Source organism: Vidua macroura, chromosome 6 (assembly GCF_024509145.1).
Source record: "Vidua macroura isolate BioBank_ID:100142 chromosome 6, ASM2450914v1, whole genome shotgun sequence".
Lineage (NCBI taxonomy): Eukaryota > Metazoa > Chordata > Aves > Passeriformes > Viduidae > Vidua > Vidua macroura.
Genome location: NC_071576.1, coordinates 15,357,480 through 15,376,131, shown reverse-complemented (window position 1 = coordinate 15,376,131; position 18,652 = coordinate 15,357,480). Strand labels below are relative to the sequence as shown.

The window sequence follows — 18,652 nt, the reverse complement described above, 5'->3', positions numbered from 1 at the left end:
TTGGGGGGCTGCAGGAATGCATGATTGTAATCCTTTTGTTTATGCACCACCAGCAGTGCACATATCTGGGACAAGAACTGCAGGGTTAGGTGAGACAGAACCAGGACCTGCCCGGAAACACACACAAGCAGCAGCCATGAGCTCCTCCAGAACCACAACAGGAAGTGCTCAAGCATGTCTGGTAAATTTGGGTAACAAGAGAAGTGCCTGAAGAGGCACTACAGCCATTCCCCCATTCAATGCTCTCAGCTACATAGTCAACAGGACACAGCTAAGTTTTTACAAGTACATTTTTATTTAAAATAAAAATTAATTATGGTGCCTCTTTAAAATAGGGTACTGCACAATCTGTATATGCAACACAGTTTTTGGTACAGAACATACTTATTGAGCAATATCCTTAAATACTAAATATACATTAATGGCTTGTTTGAGAAACATGACAACATTAAGTCTGATATTTTTTTCTCTTTAGTCATTTAACCACTGATACAGATTTCCTATAAACAATATTTGTTTTCATCTGTACATGTGGTACACAGTCAAGAAGGCAGATCTTAGAATATTTACATTCATGCATTGATTTAAACACACTATTTTGCAGTTTAAAATAATATATTTTTGTTTGTACAGGTGCAGGGAGTATTGTAAATACATATCTACCATAGGCCTGATTCTCCATTGCTTGGCAGCATCTATGGTCATGACCTGGTTGGAGCAAGTGCTGTGACCATACGGCATGCAAGACTGGACAATCAGGTCTCTGTATAGATATATATCAATATATTTATATTTTATACTTCGTAGAACTTTCCCCTTTCTTTCCATGTCTGTTTTTGCAGCATCTGTCCAAGGCAGAAATGCTTCCCTGGGCACACCGCTGTGTCAGGTGTGGGGCAGGAAGGGCAGCAGGGCTGGGGCTTCAGCTCCACCTTCCTGTCTTGTGAGGAACGAGGAAACTCAACACTTTGCAGCTCGGGCCCTTAAGGCGCATTCCCTGCTAGTGGTGATCCTTGAGAAGAGATTTGGAGCTGTTGCTCTTCCTCAGATTGAGGGCAGCAGTTTGCTGAGTTTGACTGGTGGTGGCCAGAGCACAGCAAGTACCTTCTGTGCCCAAACTGGCCACCTTCACACCTGCTGGGGATCTGACTAATTTGTGAATGGAGCTAGGCAGGTGCTTTCTATCCCTAATATTTTAGTGGCTAAAAAGGAACTCAAAATGCTTGTCAAGATGCATTTTGGGTTGCCAGTTCCCCAGATCCAGGATCACTGCTGAGTGAAGTGTATCTGGCCTATTCCTTTCCCTCTGCATTTAATTATAGCACAATTAGGAAGCACAGAAGCCTCTCTTATATAAGCTTTGCAAGTAGTCTGTAGAGTATTAAACACAACCTTGAATCCTATCAGCAAGCCTCAGAAATCATTCCTCAGTGACATCCCCTGTCTAGCCTCCCTTTTCTGAAGAGTTACATCTGATTCCAGTACTTTCCCTGGTGCCTTTCTCAAGATCACTTTGGTGCAATGTTGCCAACTGTACTTGGGCAGGAAGCTAAAGGCAAAACTACCCCATGCAAGATTCCCCACGTCTCCCTGCCATGCTGCGATGTGAAGGCTGAGAGCAAAGGGTCTGGGCAAGCAGAAGAGCAGCTCTCAGCCCTTCTGCTGCTGCTTTTCTGTGGCCAATGCATTACAAAAGCACATGAGGAATGTTTACTCAAGAACTATTATGGCAATTACGTGCCTGATACATTTATCAGCGTGTTGCATATAACGATAGTGTATATCCACCTAGCAAATAAGCTATGTGTACTTCTCTCAAAATGCTGCTGCAGAGCTGGTACCTACTTTTATTGTGATTATACAGACGGGTAAACTGAGGCACAGAGAGGCAAAATTACTTGCTAGTAAACAGCAGATCAGTGGCAGAGTTGGAAATAGATCCTAGGCAGCATTTGCTGTGTCTTGCAATGCCTCTCCACTCTCCAAGAGTTTTTAAAGTTTATGTTCTCCTGAAGAGTCTTTATGGGGCTTGGGCTGGGTTTGCTTGTAGGTTGTGTCATGCACCAGGGTCTTCTCTAGTGAGGACATTTTACTGCTGATATAACTGAAAATCAGACAGTTTAGTGACCATCTCTTTTTTGCAAAAACAGACATATTTTGATGGACATAATGACCTACAAATCCTTTTTGTGATTTTGACCTTACAGAACATGCCTTTAAAGCTGTATTAGGAAACAAATAAATTGACAACCTTTAGGAAAAAGTGCTAATCCTGAGCCCATATTATGCTAAACTTATCTGCATTCATACTTTATATTCTCAGATGAACATGCAACCAGTCTCAAACTATGCCATGTTTCCACATTTAGGCTGAAACAACTGGAGTAAAAAAAAGAAAGGCAAACATAGGTAACTACACCAAAATAAATGTTAAAAATATTCTAGAAATATACTTGCAATATTTTTTATTATAGTATTTAGGGGCTAAGTGCTTTAGGCAATCAACATTTGGGATACTACACTCAAATTGTAAATTCTGTAATTTTAATCCCACTTTGGATCTAAGAATATATCACTGTGTCTTGCACACAGTATTAATGTGGCGGGAATGATCATACTCATGGGCAAAGGGTTACTTGCCTCCTTTCACTTTTGCAATTGCATTCACTTCCCAAGAAACTCTAACTTTAAAAAATAATTTTATACAGTTAAAGTTCTACATAGCGATGACAGACTAAAAAGCTAAATGAATAACTACATAAATTTCTCAAGAGCAATATATAGCAGCATTTCATTTTATAATTGAAAAGGTACTTATATTTACATACACCCTATTGTTTGATAGGTAATTGAAAAACTGCAGATGGGCCTGAGCTGAGACTGCTGATTTGAACATCCCAGAGCTTTGTTTTGGGAAGATCTGCAGAACATCGTCTTCCTCCACCATCACGCCAAATTCTGCATCCCAGGAATAGATTACCCACAGGCTGGAATGTGCTCAAAATCCAGGTCTGCAGTTCAGGCACATCCTTATACAAAACTGAAAGTATTGGTGTGTTGCAGTACTGAGGGACAACACAGCTGGGGGGCAGCCAGGTCCCGGAGCGAGACTGCATCGGTGCCTGGGAGTTACCCACAGACGTGGAGACTGAGTGGTACCAAAGTTTTATGTCTAGACAAGATGCCAGGGTGTAAATTTGTCTTTGACTGCATCACTACTTTCAGCACAGAGGTAAATGGAGACATACATGTGGAGATATGACACAAAGGAAAGTTTCCAGGAGGTAGGGAAAGACCAGCATCTCAACTTGTCTCATCACCTTTATCCTAAGGGCTGCTTACTGAGTCTGACCTGAGATCCTGTGTGAAATGAATTTGGGTAGCTTCAGCTTTACTTTAAATAGTCTGCAATCCATGTCATGGAAAGTATACTGAACTGTACACTGAACTTGGCACCACCGTCAGCCTCAGCTAAGGAGAGGCAGAGACCGAGGTCATGTGGCACAACCAGCTACCAGACCCTCAAAAGTGGTCCTACAAGCCAGACCTGCAATGTCCTAAGTGCATCAGTTCAGGAGACTTAACACTTTGAGGGAACAAGACTAACCAGTGAATGAAGAGAATTTCAAAGGGCTGCTAGTCCTTTCAACACAATCCTGCCCAAACACTCACACCAAGATGTAAACAGTATCTTTCCTGTAAGAGTTTCCCTGGGGAATCACTGTGATGCAAACCTAGAGAAACGTGGAATTTCACAAAGGAACATTTTTAAAGATAAAATAAAAGTGTGGTGCAAAAAAGGAGGGTGATTATGAAGTAATAATGTTTAAAGCACATCTTAATAACATCTCTTTCAATAGCAATGCTAATTGCTAAAATCTTACACTTTGATTTCTTCTGTCTGAAAAGCCTTCAGCCATGAAAACTGCATAGTCACCAGACCACAGATAAATATCCTGGGAGAAGTCACAATTTCAGGCCCATTTTGCTTGATTGCTTAACAGAAACCTTTGTTCCCTTTTTAATAACAAAACAGTAAGAATGAAAAGAGCAAAGCATCAGCATATGAAACAGTGCAGGCTGGAGAAGCACATAGGTGACATCTCTTACCATTTAGATGGAGACACCTCTCATTTAGAGGGAGACACCTCCCTCTGACCCATCTGTGATAAACTACTGCCACTCTGGCAGATCACCCTCTCCTCAGAAGATTTTTCTGACACTCAATTCAAACATAAAAGTAGGGAAAGAGAGGAAGAAGAAGAAGAAGAAGCAGGAGGCATCGCAACATGGCTTTCATGGGATGCAGCATGCAGTGCTTAGGCCGTTGTGAGGCCTTTTCTCTGGGCAGCCCAGGTGGGTGAGTTTATCCTCCCTTGGAGTAGCAGCAAGCCTGGAGAGCAGCCTGTTTTTCTCTTCTGGATCACCGATGCGCACGCTGTTTCTGAAATGAAGTCCTTGGCCACAGAGCTCCCTTCGTTGCCTCATTTCACCCACCTTGCATACTCTGTGTGTGTGCTTTGAAAGTTTACCACCTCCTGCGCCTTGGCGGGGTTTCGGGGATTATACGACCGCATTGTTATCAACTGTTTTGTTGTTCTGGGAGGAGGTCATTGCATATTCCGACCGACTGGTTCCGTTCTCTTCTTTTCTCATTGGTTTCCTTGGGTGATCCCAGGTTTGGTGACGTACAGGCAGGGAAGGGAGAGAAGAAAGAACAGAGATCAGCATCTTCTTTGTCAATACAGATTGAAAGTGAGGACATGTAAGGTACATCATAATACTGAACTGTCTATTTTTCCCTTTCTGAACACAGGCCAAAGCAGCAGCTAATTTTGTCAAGCATCATAGTCCACCTGGAAGGTGACAGGTCTGATCCTAAGGTGTCATGATGTGCTTTTGGTGTCCCCATGCTAGTCTGTTAATGGACACAGGTGTCCCTGGCCCATGAGATGAAGGCTGCTGGAAGGAATGTCCTCCACTGCCACCTTCATCTCCGGAACACAGGCTGGGATGCAGGGCTGGGTGCTGGGCTGGGCTCTGCCTTGGGGCAGTCATGATCCTTCTCCTCAAAGTGTCATATCATTCAAACTGGGATGATGACAGTTGTATCCACCAAGGACCCAAGTCCCTCACCGGTCATCAGAACACCACCGTGTTCAGTCACAAGGAGTGGACTCATCTGACCAGTGCACATATGTACACCTGTGGTGACCACCCCAGACAATCTCCACAGCCAGTGGGAAAAAATATGTACTTATAAAACATGATTCAGTACAGCTTAAAGTGGACACACAAAAGATGTCAGATGCTCTGTGCCCAAGGCATTTGTGTTTCCCTGCACTGTCAGTAAAGGCAGGCTAGTCTGCTAGCCCAGATACAGGTGTCTGTGTTCTAGGTGTCTGAGCTAGTGACTGAAACATGGTGCCTGCTGTGACCTACCAGACTTCCAGCACCATCACCTTCTTGTTTTGTTTAGTGGCCACTCCTACAATTTGCTAACACAGTCCAGGATCACGTGTTAATTCTGAGAAAATGCAAGAAATTCTCAACAAGTGCAGAAAGCTATCAAGCATCTGTACATCACAGAGCAAAACAATTTCTTTAGGATTTTATAGTTACTCTGAAAAGGGAGACCTGAGCTGAAGTCCTGTGACAGACCATGCTCTATCTTGTAACTGCCCCCCACAACTTCCTTTCTCAAAAGTGGCTTAACTTGAAGCTCTAAACATAGTAGGAGGAAAAAAGCTTTGTACTTTCTACATAGATATTTCAGACATGAGTGTCTTGAGTTTAAGGTGTTGCTGAGGGCAAAAAGAGGACCAGATACATGGATTACAACAGTCAGTTTGTGCTATTTTTCTTGTCAATGTTTAACAAAACAAACAGAAATTAGCAAAAAATTGTTAATTATATTTAATTTCAGCAAAGTATTAATGAAAGATTTATGGAGAATGAGTAGAGGTAGGTAAATTTATTTGCTTGTAATCACAAAGAAAATACTTCTGATTGTGATATTTTGTGTCTGTTTACATGGTAAGAGTTAAAGCTTGTTAATATTAGTCATGATTGCAGCTATTAGAGAACGGAAATGGAAGGGGAGACTAAGAGTTAAGGAGACTAAGGGATCTGATGAACTGTTTTTCAGTGCTCAACATGCAGTGCCTGTCTGCATCTGAAACGAGGTCATGTGGGTCTTTCTTCTGTGACACTGAGAGCACACATCCACCACAGCACATCCCTGACAGGAAGAATGGAGAATCTGATGGCAGTGCTTATTTTTTTTTTTCAGGGCAGGATAAATGGTGTGGCTGTCTAAACATCTTTGCTTCTTTCAAAAAATCTTTTGTTTTTCTTTTCTCCCAGTTCCAAACCTATCAATATTTTAAAAATGAAGACATTTTGGCCACTTTTACTTGCTTTTTTTCTCCTATTTACTCCTTCTTTCTTTGGTCTCCTACGTTTCTGCACCTTTCCAGTTCCATTTTCTTTCCCTGTCTAGACTTCCTTGTCTTTCTTTATGTTAAAAAAATGTCTTCCTCTCATTTTAATCTACATTTTTTTGTTTTATAGTAGTGACTTTAAGATGCACTGCTTCAGTTGTCCTGAAATTTGCACTTTCCCCTCCCCAGGCTGGTGTCCCAGCACAGACCTGGGTGGATTGGAGGCTCTCCTCTGATTGTGACAGCTCTCTGCAGACCCTGCTAGACAGGTTGCCAGGGATATCACACCACTGGCACTTGCACACAATGGAAGATTATTTTTTCAGAGCTTGCAAATAGGGGAATGGAGATTTTATCAAAGTTCTGGTTCTGCCTTATCAATTGTTCAGGGTTACTGCTAGCAAAACAGAGCACTTATTTTTTTGAGTCTCAATGAAAAGACTATTGTTAGATGCAAAAGTTCAAGCTTGGAGACTGTTCTGTTTAACTCCTTCTCTCAATTTGTTTTCAAATGCACAACAGGCAGGGATTTGGAGTGAGACTTGCCCCAGTTACACCATTTAAATCACTGGCTTGGCACACTGGTATGCACTTGTCACTGTGATTAAATTGGCCCATGTATTTAGATATACAAGGTCATTTTGGCTTGTTGTGATTTTTCAAGTTCCCTCTTACATTAGGGCATTGGCTCTCTGTGTGCCACTAGCTCTGTGCCACTAACTCTTTTCACTCCAGTTTTTGTTGACTGTTGAGATCCAAGCATGCAAAGTTTCTTGCACACCAAGGGGAACCCTTTTATCCTCTTTTCTGCCTAATAAGCCAAATTGTGCATGATCTTCCAAAGTGTAATATTCTAAGCCCCCTTTCAGATGGTAAGCTATGGACGCACTTTTATGCATTTCCTTTCCAGGGTTGCTCTTCACTGGTTAAAGGGATGTTTCAAATTAGTGAGGAAACGAGTAGGGAACTGTTCATATCTCTGACATACTCACTTGATGGCAGGCGAAACAGGCTTTTCACTAATAAGTGGTTTGCACTGTTTTACAGTATAATTTGCTATACATTGTTTAGCAAACAAATTGGGTCTTCATGCCAAACATCTGTGAATGAAAGTCTGGCCATGCAACTCTGTACAGCTTAGCACACGCCTGAAATGATGCCTCAGAGTCCATAATGACCTCTCCACCATGCATGCATTAACTTGTGCGAGTCCTAAAATCAAGAAAGCATCAAACATAGGGTATTTAATAGTGTATTTCACATGTCAAGCTAAAATTTCAGATGAGGTTCTGATCACATTATACATCTTATTTATCAAAGAATTTCATACTGGCTTCTCACATTGGCTTGTACCAATCCTCTGCAGAGTCCTGGATAAAGGTCAATGTACTGAATGCACATTCAAACACAGTTTTTACGTTCTACGTTTAGAAAATTTTTTAGAGGAAACAGTTTTTGGCCCTTTATTATGTCTAGTCACAAAACTTAGTTTGTGTATTTGCCAAAACCCTTCTTGCCAGCTTTGGCTACTGTGTAAATTTGGCATAGACCTTCTGTTTGTAAGGCAATTATGTGATAGAGTACTAGGAGAGGGCTTCACCTCCTGTCCCATTTGTACACACTTCAGAAAATCTCTGTCTATGACTACTCAGACAAAATCAAGTAAAACCAGAGTAGACTATAAATTTAATCATGACTTTATCATGCCTCATTATAGACTTAATAGAGCTTTGTGAAGAATATGATCACTTTGACATGGGAACAGAAGTTTTGTCCAGAACAGTAAGCTGCAAGAGAGTTTAAAACTCTCAGTGCAATCCACATTTCATACACTTCCAGGTGCTTCATGCTTGAAAGGGATGAGAGTTTAGAATAAAACCTGATTTCATAAGACAGCCTGAGTGTTGCAAACCTGTTTCTAACTACCTCCATAGCAATGTCTCTGTTGAGTGCCAGTGCATGCAGTCCAGCATCTGGGAAGGCTGTGTTCCAAGGATATCCAATTAAGCTAGGAAGGGGTGACCTTGGGCTGGCAGCAGAAACATGACAGGATCTCAAATTCACCTCCTTCTGGGGTTCCCATACCTGACTCAGCACTGCCAGGAGATACCTGGCTCCAGTTGGGGATTTGCTGCCCTGGATTATTCTCTGGGGAAATACATATCCTATTTCTTCCCAAACAGGAATAGAGGGTCATTCTTCTTTTCAGGTATAGTTAGAGGAGGAAAGACTGTTTTTTTGGTATGCATTGCTGGAGGGGATGACCAGTACTCAGAAGCTCAAAGTGAAACTTCACTCTTTGCTGAGCAGTGGTATAAAATTCTAAATTCTAAAAACCAACTGCAAAAATCTCTCTATATATATGTATATACATGAAAGATTGCACTGTATGGGTATCAGTATCAATGGGCAGAGATTCTACCAAAGGTGAAAGCTATGAGGCATCTCTGTACTGTCTTTGCACAATTGTATCTGTGCCAATGTAAGGGGTGCCCATGCCAAGAATCCCTTCATGTTTTCAGTGCCTCTCAGGAAGTTGCCTTTAGAAACATGTAAAGAGCTTGACTCTCTTCTCATTGCTGTTTCACTTCTGAACAAAGTTCTCTGGGCAGCTCCATTTGGCAGCCCCATTTCTGGTGCTGGCATGTGCTGGGTTGAGTGTGCGCCTGCTGATCCCTGGGGCAAAGTGGCTGAAAGGAGAAGGCAAATGAGAGAGCTATTTCACTTATATGTGCAGTGATCTCGAAGCTCTTCTCCATAACCATATTTTATTAGCTATCAACACACAAAAGATAATAACTTTCAATAAAATTGGGTCTCATACAACACACCCATTTCATAGGATTGGTCTATCCTCAGGGGATATGTAAATAGAAATACCCAGAAATATCCGAGCCACCTATATATCAGTAGAGATCAGCTGCAGTGGCATCTTTTTGGGTTAAAAAAAAGTTGTCCAAGAATCAGGGTATTTTATTTTCAGGGTAGTTTATTTTCACTCAGCTTCATCTCCAGGGTCAGGATGCTAGCAGTACCTGTGGCAGCTCTGCTGAGAGCTCCAGGCTAGACTTCATTGCTGGAAGCCCAGACATGATGATGTGTGAGCTACAGTCACACTTCAAATACGTCCTTATTTAGCATATAGGAATGGAAGAACACATTTTGTCATGTTATTCAATTACTAGACCATCACTCTGCATAATCTGAATGTTTATAAGAACATAAAGAAAATGAATGGAGGCTGTTTACATCTCAGTACTGGGGGCGTTCATCAAACTGTTTGATTCATGCTGGCCATCAGTCATCAGAGGTGAATCACTGTCCATGAGAGCAAGTGGTGGGACAAGAGAAGTTGCTTTTTAGGACTGGTTTGTGAACAGGACTCCTGCTAGAGGAGCTCAGTGCATTGACAGCAGTTGCTTTCAGGGACAGAGGCAATGAATTTATGTGCAGCCACACACAACCAGCCTCGCTGGCCAGCCTGGTGCTATGGCTTAAATAAATGGGGCTCATGTTGGAGGAGGACGACACTTCTCTGAAAATCTTCAGAATCATGGAAGGAGTCACATTCTGACTTTTACCTTTCACTGTTTCAGAGACACAAGAAAAAAAAAATCAGTCTGGATATATTTTATTTGACAATGTAAAGACAGAAGTCAAAGAAGAAACCCAAATGATGAAAATTCTCTGGAACCTTGGTTTTTCTCTATTAAATTAGCTAATGGCCATATGTGGACCATCTATCTGTCCAGAAAACAGGCAGTACACTATTCATTACTCGTAGGAAGAGGTTACTGGCTCTACTGCCTCCCACATACAAAGCAAATGTTTTACTGTTATAATAAAAAGCAGCTCCATCTGGACAACTTTTAGCAACACACTCATTACAGCTCAGTGTTTGTCTCCCAAGGCTTTTACATGTATCCCCCATATTTCCATCTCCACTTAGGTTAGTTAGATAGTCAAGCATCTAAAAGACCAACAAACTGTCTTGTCCCAGTGTTTATTATTTTTTATCCCAACACACGATTTTTTTACTTACTCTTCCAAACTAGGAAGTGTTATAGGTATCTTGGATGATATTACCTGCAGCACTTGAAAGGACTATGTATATTGGGTTATTTTCAGTTTTAGACATTTGATGGAATTCTCCTTCCTCAAGCTACATTGCTCCTTATGAAAATAAATAAGAAGTCTTTTATGAATCAGAAAAGGCCATTCTTTCCCTAGAGATCTTTGAGTACTTCAATCTTAGCCAAACTGAACCAGTGGTCAGATGATAAATAATATTTACAAGAGCAAGTAATCATACAATTTTTAACATCTTCAGACCTTTTCTTTCTGTCTTGTGTGGAGAGGGGGAGAAGATCTGTGCAAGTGCTCTGCATAGTGCTAGGACAATTATGCAAAAGGAGAAAGTCTCTTTCACAGCTCTGCAAATCTTGTTGCAGGATAGCTTGACATAGCTCCAAAATATCAACTCCCAAGGAGAGCTTCTTCTTTTCAGACTGTTCACGTGAGTGTTTTGAATTGTTAGCTGCAATTCACAGATAACTTGGCTCTGCCTCACAGCCAATTTTAGCTGACCAGTTTCTGGACTATATTTAAGCCCTGCTGGCATGTGGGCGATTTCGGTTTTGGGATGGTTCACACTCAAATTCCCTTCTTTGTGCATGGATTGAGCCTTTGCTGAGTGTTTCTCTCATGGAAAAAAAAATCCATACTGCTTGGCAGCCATTCATCAGCACTTAAGAGGCTCCCTGAGCTGGTGCACTCGGGCTGCAAAGCATGGGGCGGCAGATCTCTTTCTGCAGAAGTGCACCTCTCTCAGCCTGCTGCAGTCACTCTGGGTATGTCTAAAGGGAGGATTTGGACTGTTCAGAGTGCAAGTAATTACAGCAGATTGCGGAGCCACATGTGAAATTTAAGACGTGGAATTTAGTCTCCATTTATTTTCAGCAGCGCAAAGTCAGAGTAATTCCACAGACTTTGTTGGACTTGAAGAGGATTTGTTCTGATGTTACACAGGAAGAAGATCTGTCCCTGGGAGACAAAGGTGATGGATGCAATCCCATTTCCTACTAAGTCTTCAATTAAGCTAACTTCAGAATTATGCTCCTACATGAAACCAATCTTAAGGAAGAGAAGCAGCTTTATTATTACAATGCTGGACAATTAACTGACATAATTGATAAAAGTACTTTCAGTGACCCCTCACATAATAACCCATTCTTTGCATTCCCTCTAATGATCTTTAAAAGGTTTTATTGACTGGAGGGATATTACAGCTGACATTACCCATCGGGTGTTCTCAGTGTAGAATACGCTGTCAATATGTTTTGATTATAAAAGGAGAAAAATGAATGGGACTAATGTAAAAAAATGAACTCATAATGCCAGCTTTTTATATGGGCAAAAAGCTATTAAACAAGATAAAAAAAAATTTAAAAAATTAAAAAGGCATCAAATGCATGAAATAAAGGCACTTTGAACAAAGCATGTCTGGAGCATGGTCACAGCCATTGCCATGCCTGGCAGTGGACTATGCACTGTCAGTGCCCTTTGGGGATGAGCTGGGTACACCTGCTCCTCAAAGACCTGTCCTGTTGCAGAGCAGTGCAGGCACCTAAGGCACAGTCATGGAGCTCAGTTCATGGTGCTTCATGCTCTGCTAAGGATTGCAGAATCAGCCTGGGATTGCAAATATGTATGCTCCACCAGAAAAATGGGATTATTTGTAACTCTACTGCATTAGGCATGATCTGTCCCCACAAAATTGAGACATACATGTTCTCACAAGTGCTGGCATGAGGGCAACAAACTTATCTGCCACTCTGTAATACAATAAAACCACTGGAAGCCCAAACCTGTATCTCTCTCTTAGTTCTTTAAAATTCTCTAGACTTTCCAGAATGGATTGAACAACTATTCAATGCTTGTTATCCTCAAAGTGCTTAACAAACATTAACTAAGAAAACTGGAGAAATATTAGAAATATTTGTGTCCTTACAAAAACATGTCCACATTGGAAGGGAAAGTGGAGCAGGAAGAAACAGGAATTCCCTATCATGTTTGCAAAATGAATGTCTGTTCATGCCTGTGCTCTGGGTCAGGGTGGGCATCAGTACTAGAAAAATGTGGGGTTGAAATATAAGGGACAGAGAGAGGAGATGATCAAGGGCTGCTCTTCCCTGCTCTCTTGCTCTCTCTCAAGGACAGTATGCCCCTCATCAGTCAAGTGACTGTAGATACTGGCATTTTAGGCAATGGACTTTTCCATTCCCCAAATTATGCTACTTTGTGTCCAGATATTTTGCTGAATGCAGATAACTACCTTGCCATTTAATCACTGTCGAACATAGGCAACAACTTGAATGATGGAAGAATGAAGAATGAAGCTACTGCTATTTCACAGAATAATTTAAATATAATTTCACAACATTATTTAACTGTATGATAAATTGCTGTCAAGATGAGCAAAAATTCTCTGCAGATCTTCTGTTACAGAAATGTCTTTGAAAGAAGAGTGTCTGCAACACAAATAAATGCAAGGAACTGAGAAGAAAATTAAAACTCATAAAATTAACTGACCTTTGCAGCTATCTAGATCACTTTGCATTTGAGGCAATCTGTCTCTGCCTTCAACCAGACTGAGACCACTGATTTTTCATGCAGCTGCTTCTGGCTTTCTCCACTCACAATGGAGAGTCTTCACAGCCAGACCCAGCTCTTTGCAGGATAAATGCAAACACAATGTCCATGGACTGCACAGGATGGTCCCAGCCTTCCCATGCTCCAAGTGTGCAATGGGGCAAGTCCATGAAGAGGCAGAGAAACCAGCAAGACCTAGTCACTTTGATGTCTATGCAAAGATTTGGTTTTATGCAGCTTTAGACAATTGTAACTGGGGACAATTTCTCAGGAAGAATTTGAGTTTAGCCAGTCTCTACACTGGCTTCTTAGGGCTCAGAGCAAGTGAAGGGAAGAAACTACAGTTCCAGCTATTTGGGAGTATTAACATCTTTCATAAAGGTTTCATGCCACTGCCTCGAAAAGCAGACATTAAAGGCAGCACAGTTTCTCCATGTGAGTCCTCTTTTCATGGCCTCATTCAAAGGCTGGAATGAGGAACTATTTCCCCTATTTTCCCACTCCTACCTCTCACACAGCTTGGTTCAGACTCTTTATATACACCTGTTTACACACATCATAACCCCTCTGTTCACTCCATCATCTGCCATGAGCTTGGGGAACAGGTGTCGTGACGCTCATCCCCACGAACGTTCTCTGACACGGCTAATTATCCAACGGCTCTCCACGATGGACAGACCAGCAGCATCGTTCTCCAGCCCAGCCACACCTGAGGGAGTGACCATGTGCCTGCTGATGGAGGGGACTCTGGAGTGAGAGTGAGGTAAGTGTGCTGTGGAGAGGGACCACCCCAGCAGATACCATCTTCTCCCATCCCAGCTCTGCCCACACTGACCTACTGCGTGTCTCGCCTTCACCGCAAGGCTCTCTGAGCAGGGAGCTGTGTGCTGCTTAGCAACCCTGCAGCACGATAAATATTGAGCACTAAGTACAGGGGTTGGGGAGAAAGAAGGACAGAGGTAGCAAAAATCAGACCATGCAGCCCCTCAAACAGTGGCAGCACAGGTCCAAGGGGCTCAGGTGTGGCTGTGGTTGATGTGCACCCCATGAGTGTCAGATATGCAGAGGGGGACCCTGTCTGTGCTTTTTCCCTCCGGACAATGCAGCTGTAGGCAGCAAACAGCAGGACAAGGTGAGAGAGTGTGAGATGTGATCTCCCTTCACCTGGGACCCTCAAAACCAACTAAACTCACCAGGAGCTGCAGTTGTTCAGCCAGTGGAGAATTAGGCTTTATTGCTTTTACTCAAAATGCGCTGCAAATCTTTTGTGGAAAGCAAAAGGGGGCAATAAGGCCAGCAAGGAGGTTTCCATGGGATTAATTTTTGTGCAGAGGGAATTTCTGGGTGATAAGGAGCTGGAATATGGATCTACACCCCCACCCTACTACCATGGGTACAATTTTCTCTGAGTCATAAAAATATTGACCCAGGCACTGCAGGCTGCTGCTGCTGGGTTCTTGCAGGTCCTAAGCTCAGATACTCCAGGTAATCCAGACAGAAAGTTTATTCACATGTCTCTACACACTGTGCTGGGTATGCCACAGCCACAGCTTTGGCTTTTCACCCACATGGTCAGCCACAAGCACCATCACACCAGCTTGCAAAAAGTATGACTGGCTAAAAAATTAAATGAATGCTTAAAAAAAGTTGATTTCTTTGTCTTCAGGAAAAAATGTAATAAAAACATCATGCTGAGCCTTGCATCTCTCCTATATGTTTCAAAGCTCTGTAACTTTGTATCTTCTATTTGGGGTAAATTGAGAATGCTGCAACCAATTAGACCAGCATGAGCATTATATTCTGTCACAAGTGTGTAAAATCCACCCATGGCTATCAGAGTTGCACTGAGGCAGTAACTCTCAACAATACTTGGTTGTATGGGCAGACTTCTGCCCATTCAATGTGGTACCCTCATTTGCAGTAGAAAACAGAAAAAATGGCAAGTTTATTTCTGGCCACACTGAAAAATTCATTTGTCACAGGACAGACCATAATTCTCTACAGATTTCTGTTGGCATTTTTGTCAATATATCACAAATTAGGAGTAAACAAGTGCACAATGATCCATAAGAGATTTTTCTGTGAAACAACTGGACCACTTGTCCCTTGGACCACAAGAGACTAAAGCCTCTTGGGGGCTTTCAGTGTTTCTGGCTATGAGAAACTGTGGAGCATTTTATCCATTTATGACCACAAACTTTCTCCCTAGCAGAATTTGTGAGTTTGCATAACTGAGAAGAGACAGAGCAATCCTGCCCTAAACAGTTACAAAAACATTTAGTACTTATAAAAATCCTAGACTGACAGCACTGGAGAGCAAATCCTTCTGCTTTTCTGACCAACACATTCTGCACAGACAAGAGCAAAACAAACTGTTCTGCACAGCAGTGCCCATGTGGCTTGGCTGAGCCATCTCTCCAAGTAAAAGGCTATTTTATCCACTTCACTCATCAGCCCTTGAACTGTCAAAAGAGCCTAACAAGTAGTTGCAATAGTTTTGCTATTCTACTTAAAAAATGACACCGATCCTTCTTCATCTTGACGCACCCAAAAAACATCGGGCAGCACACACTACCAGTCCCCTGTCCAAAATCCCCACTGATGCCACTGAATCAGCAGAATAAATACAGCAGAGCTCTGGCATCTCCACTGGGCTTGGGTCAAGCTGTAAAGCTCTTCAACAGCATATCTCATAAATACTACCCTCAAAATTGTTTCACAACCAACATCCAGACTTCAATACTGTTTGGTAGAACAATTGATTTTCCTTGTATTAGCACTCAGTTTTCATCAAGCAGGGCTACATTTAATCTAGTAAATAGTGATAAATTTGAAAGAATACAAGAAAACCAACAAAAACTCTCCCTCCATGGAGATATTCAAAACCCAACAGGACACAGACATAAGCAAGCTGCTCTAGCTGACTCTGTTAGGGCAGAAGTTTGGATTAGATGCTTTCAAGCTGTCCCTGCCAACCTCTATCATCCTGTGATTTTATGAATTCATTTCTTGATAATTAAAAAATAGGATCTCCTGCAGAAAGATTGGTTGCTGAGGGTATTTAAATTGTCTTTAGTAGATCATCTGCAGCATCATTCCAAGGATGGGAGTCAATTCACCACTGAAAGATGATTAGGCATAGAGGGTAAGCAACACATGGGAATGTTGGGCTTTGGTTAGAGGGGACAGAAGACCTGGACAGTGGTGTTCAGTGGTAGAAACTAATCCTGTTGTTGATAAACATCAACATTCAGACAGTGGAATCAGGCCACAATGCAAAGATCTTTTCCTTACTTTTCCAAAATATTAAAGTCTGCCTTTTTCTCAGATGCCCACAGTAACATTTCCAGGGTCTTTCTATGATTCTTAGGGATGACTTCTTAGGGATTGATCCCTTTTGCAGAGCTGATCTGGCCTGGCATCAATGAATTGCATCAAAGGCACAGAGATCTGCCCCCACAGACCTTATTCTTCTCTTTGGGTGTCTCCCACTCAAACAGTAGTTCTAAACCTATCTTTCCCACCAGCTATCTCACTCTATCTTCTGAAGTCATTACTGTCTTTCCCTTCACCTGCTAGGAATTAAGGCACCATTTCAGTGCAAACTCCTCTAATGTGTCAGGGAGAATAGGAGAGATTAACAATTTCAATTCACCTTGACCTGTCTGTCATCAGTCATGCTGCAAATTCTCCTCAAAGCAATTAAGTACATTTAGGATTCTGTCTCCTCTGCTCAGGCTAAACAGCACTACTTTGTTGCTATTAATACTGATTTTGGACTAGATCATGCATAGTCTTAGTGGCTCATAGGAGATGACCATGTAGAGGACAGTTCCCTGCTCTTTGGGGGAATGAGTGGTGCAAAACTGGCTGGGAGAAAAATGCAGAGCTATGACCTTTATAGTGGGACATAAATCCCTGCACCATGGGGCACCCTCACCACAGCCCCCACTGCCAGTTCTTGGCCTCTTTAAGAAAGTCTCAGTGTCTTCGCCTTGCTAGTATCTTGTTAAACAAAGCCAAATTTCAGAACCTTGCTCCTGCTTCTGAAGCTAGAAGGGGCCATAAATCATACACAAATGCTAAGCACCCTAAAATACCTGAACAATGAATTTTAAGACAGTTTAAATATGACCTGTCATTTTATTTCAGTACAATATTTTCTTCCATTCAATTATTATTTGAAGGTGAACTCAGCACCTACTTAAGGAAGTGCCTATGTGGGCATTTATGGTACCTTTTTCTCAGGCTGTGAGACACATATAAAACAGTGGCTTCACAAAGTTAGAACAGTGAATAAAAGGTATATAATGTAAAGCTTGGCTATCATCAGCCCACTTTTCCCTGCTGATCTAGCAGGAGGGCTCTTTGGCAGCAAACCCTGCAGGACATCTGAGAACAGATGGATCCATCCTTCCTGAAATCCAGCAGAACCAAGGAGCCACATCACCAGGCACAGTGACCTGCTCATGGGTCATCTCAGACTATAGGGATGTTCCAGAGATACTGAGCATATATTTTTCACATGTTTGAAAACCATCTGAAACACTCCCTGACAGGTTGAATAGCTGGCACATCACTTGTCATAAAGACCAGGATGCTCAGCTTTGCTTTCCCCTTCGAGGTTTGACAGATGGCTCTGTTATCTTAATTTTATACAGGGAGCCAGGGATTTATTTTTCCCTTTTATGTAAATATCTTACTCCCCTCACAGACACTGACACACAGTGAGCTGCAGAAATAGGATTACACACTGCATGTCCCGCTCTCCCCCATCTCAGTTGCTTATTTACCAAACAACTCTCGTTAATCCTCTTTACTGTGTTTGCTTCCCTCTTCCCTCTAGTCTTAGTGTCTTACTATTATTCAGGTACTTGCAGATGTTAAAAAAAGCTTAAGAGACAGTCACCTCCAGAGCTGATTAAAATAAATTGAATTCCACTGATTCTTGTTGAATCTGCATTGATTTACACCAGATGAAGGTTTGTTAGAGCTGCTGGCATTCATGGTGCACTTGCCCAAACCCAAAAATCACCTAATACTGAAAGAATCTCTTTTTCTCCACCCTGTGTTAGTTTATGGATTGCCTTTAGACCTCCTGCTTTTAGTTCTTGATTACAGTCTTTTGGGGAAAGAGTGAGAATGGCAGGTTTTTACAGACAAAGATACGGTAGAGAATTACTTGGAAGCATTCTAGATTTTGAAGCAGTTATTCATCTGCTCTTTCTATGTGTTACAGAAATCACTGGTTGTGAGATCACTTTTTTAATCCATGAAATGTATGGAAAAGTCTCACTGCTTACACTGAGGCTGAGCCCCAGCCAGTGATTAAGCCTGTCTTAGAAATTTACAAATGTCACAGATGGTGCTGACTATCGCTACTTTTCTTCTGATGTGCTATGGAAAAGATTCTTAAAAGAAAAACAACTTTTTTTTTTTTTTTTAAAGTAGAACTACCCCTCTGACACCAAGACCATAGACAATAGCTCCACAGCCAAACTGAGGGTGTTTGCAACATGTAACCATGTTGCAGCACAAAATAATATCAAATGTGGTCT

General features: G+C 41.9%; 1 protein-coding gene across 1 annotated transcript in view; it reads right to left on the bottom strand.

The window, feature by feature from the left end:
* Nucleotides 1-272: 272 nt before the first annotated feature.
* Nucleotides 273-18,652, bottom strand: part of PRIMA1 (proline rich membrane anchor 1) — a 49,863-nt gene continuing 31,483 nt past the window's right edge. Inside the window, exon 4 of the mRNA XM_053981518.1 lies at nt 273-4,663. Coding sequence (XP_053837493.1) covers nt 4,564-4,663 — 100 coding nt within the window. The 3' untranslated portion in view covers nt 273-4,563. The remainder of the gene's footprint in view (nt 4,664-18,652) is intronic.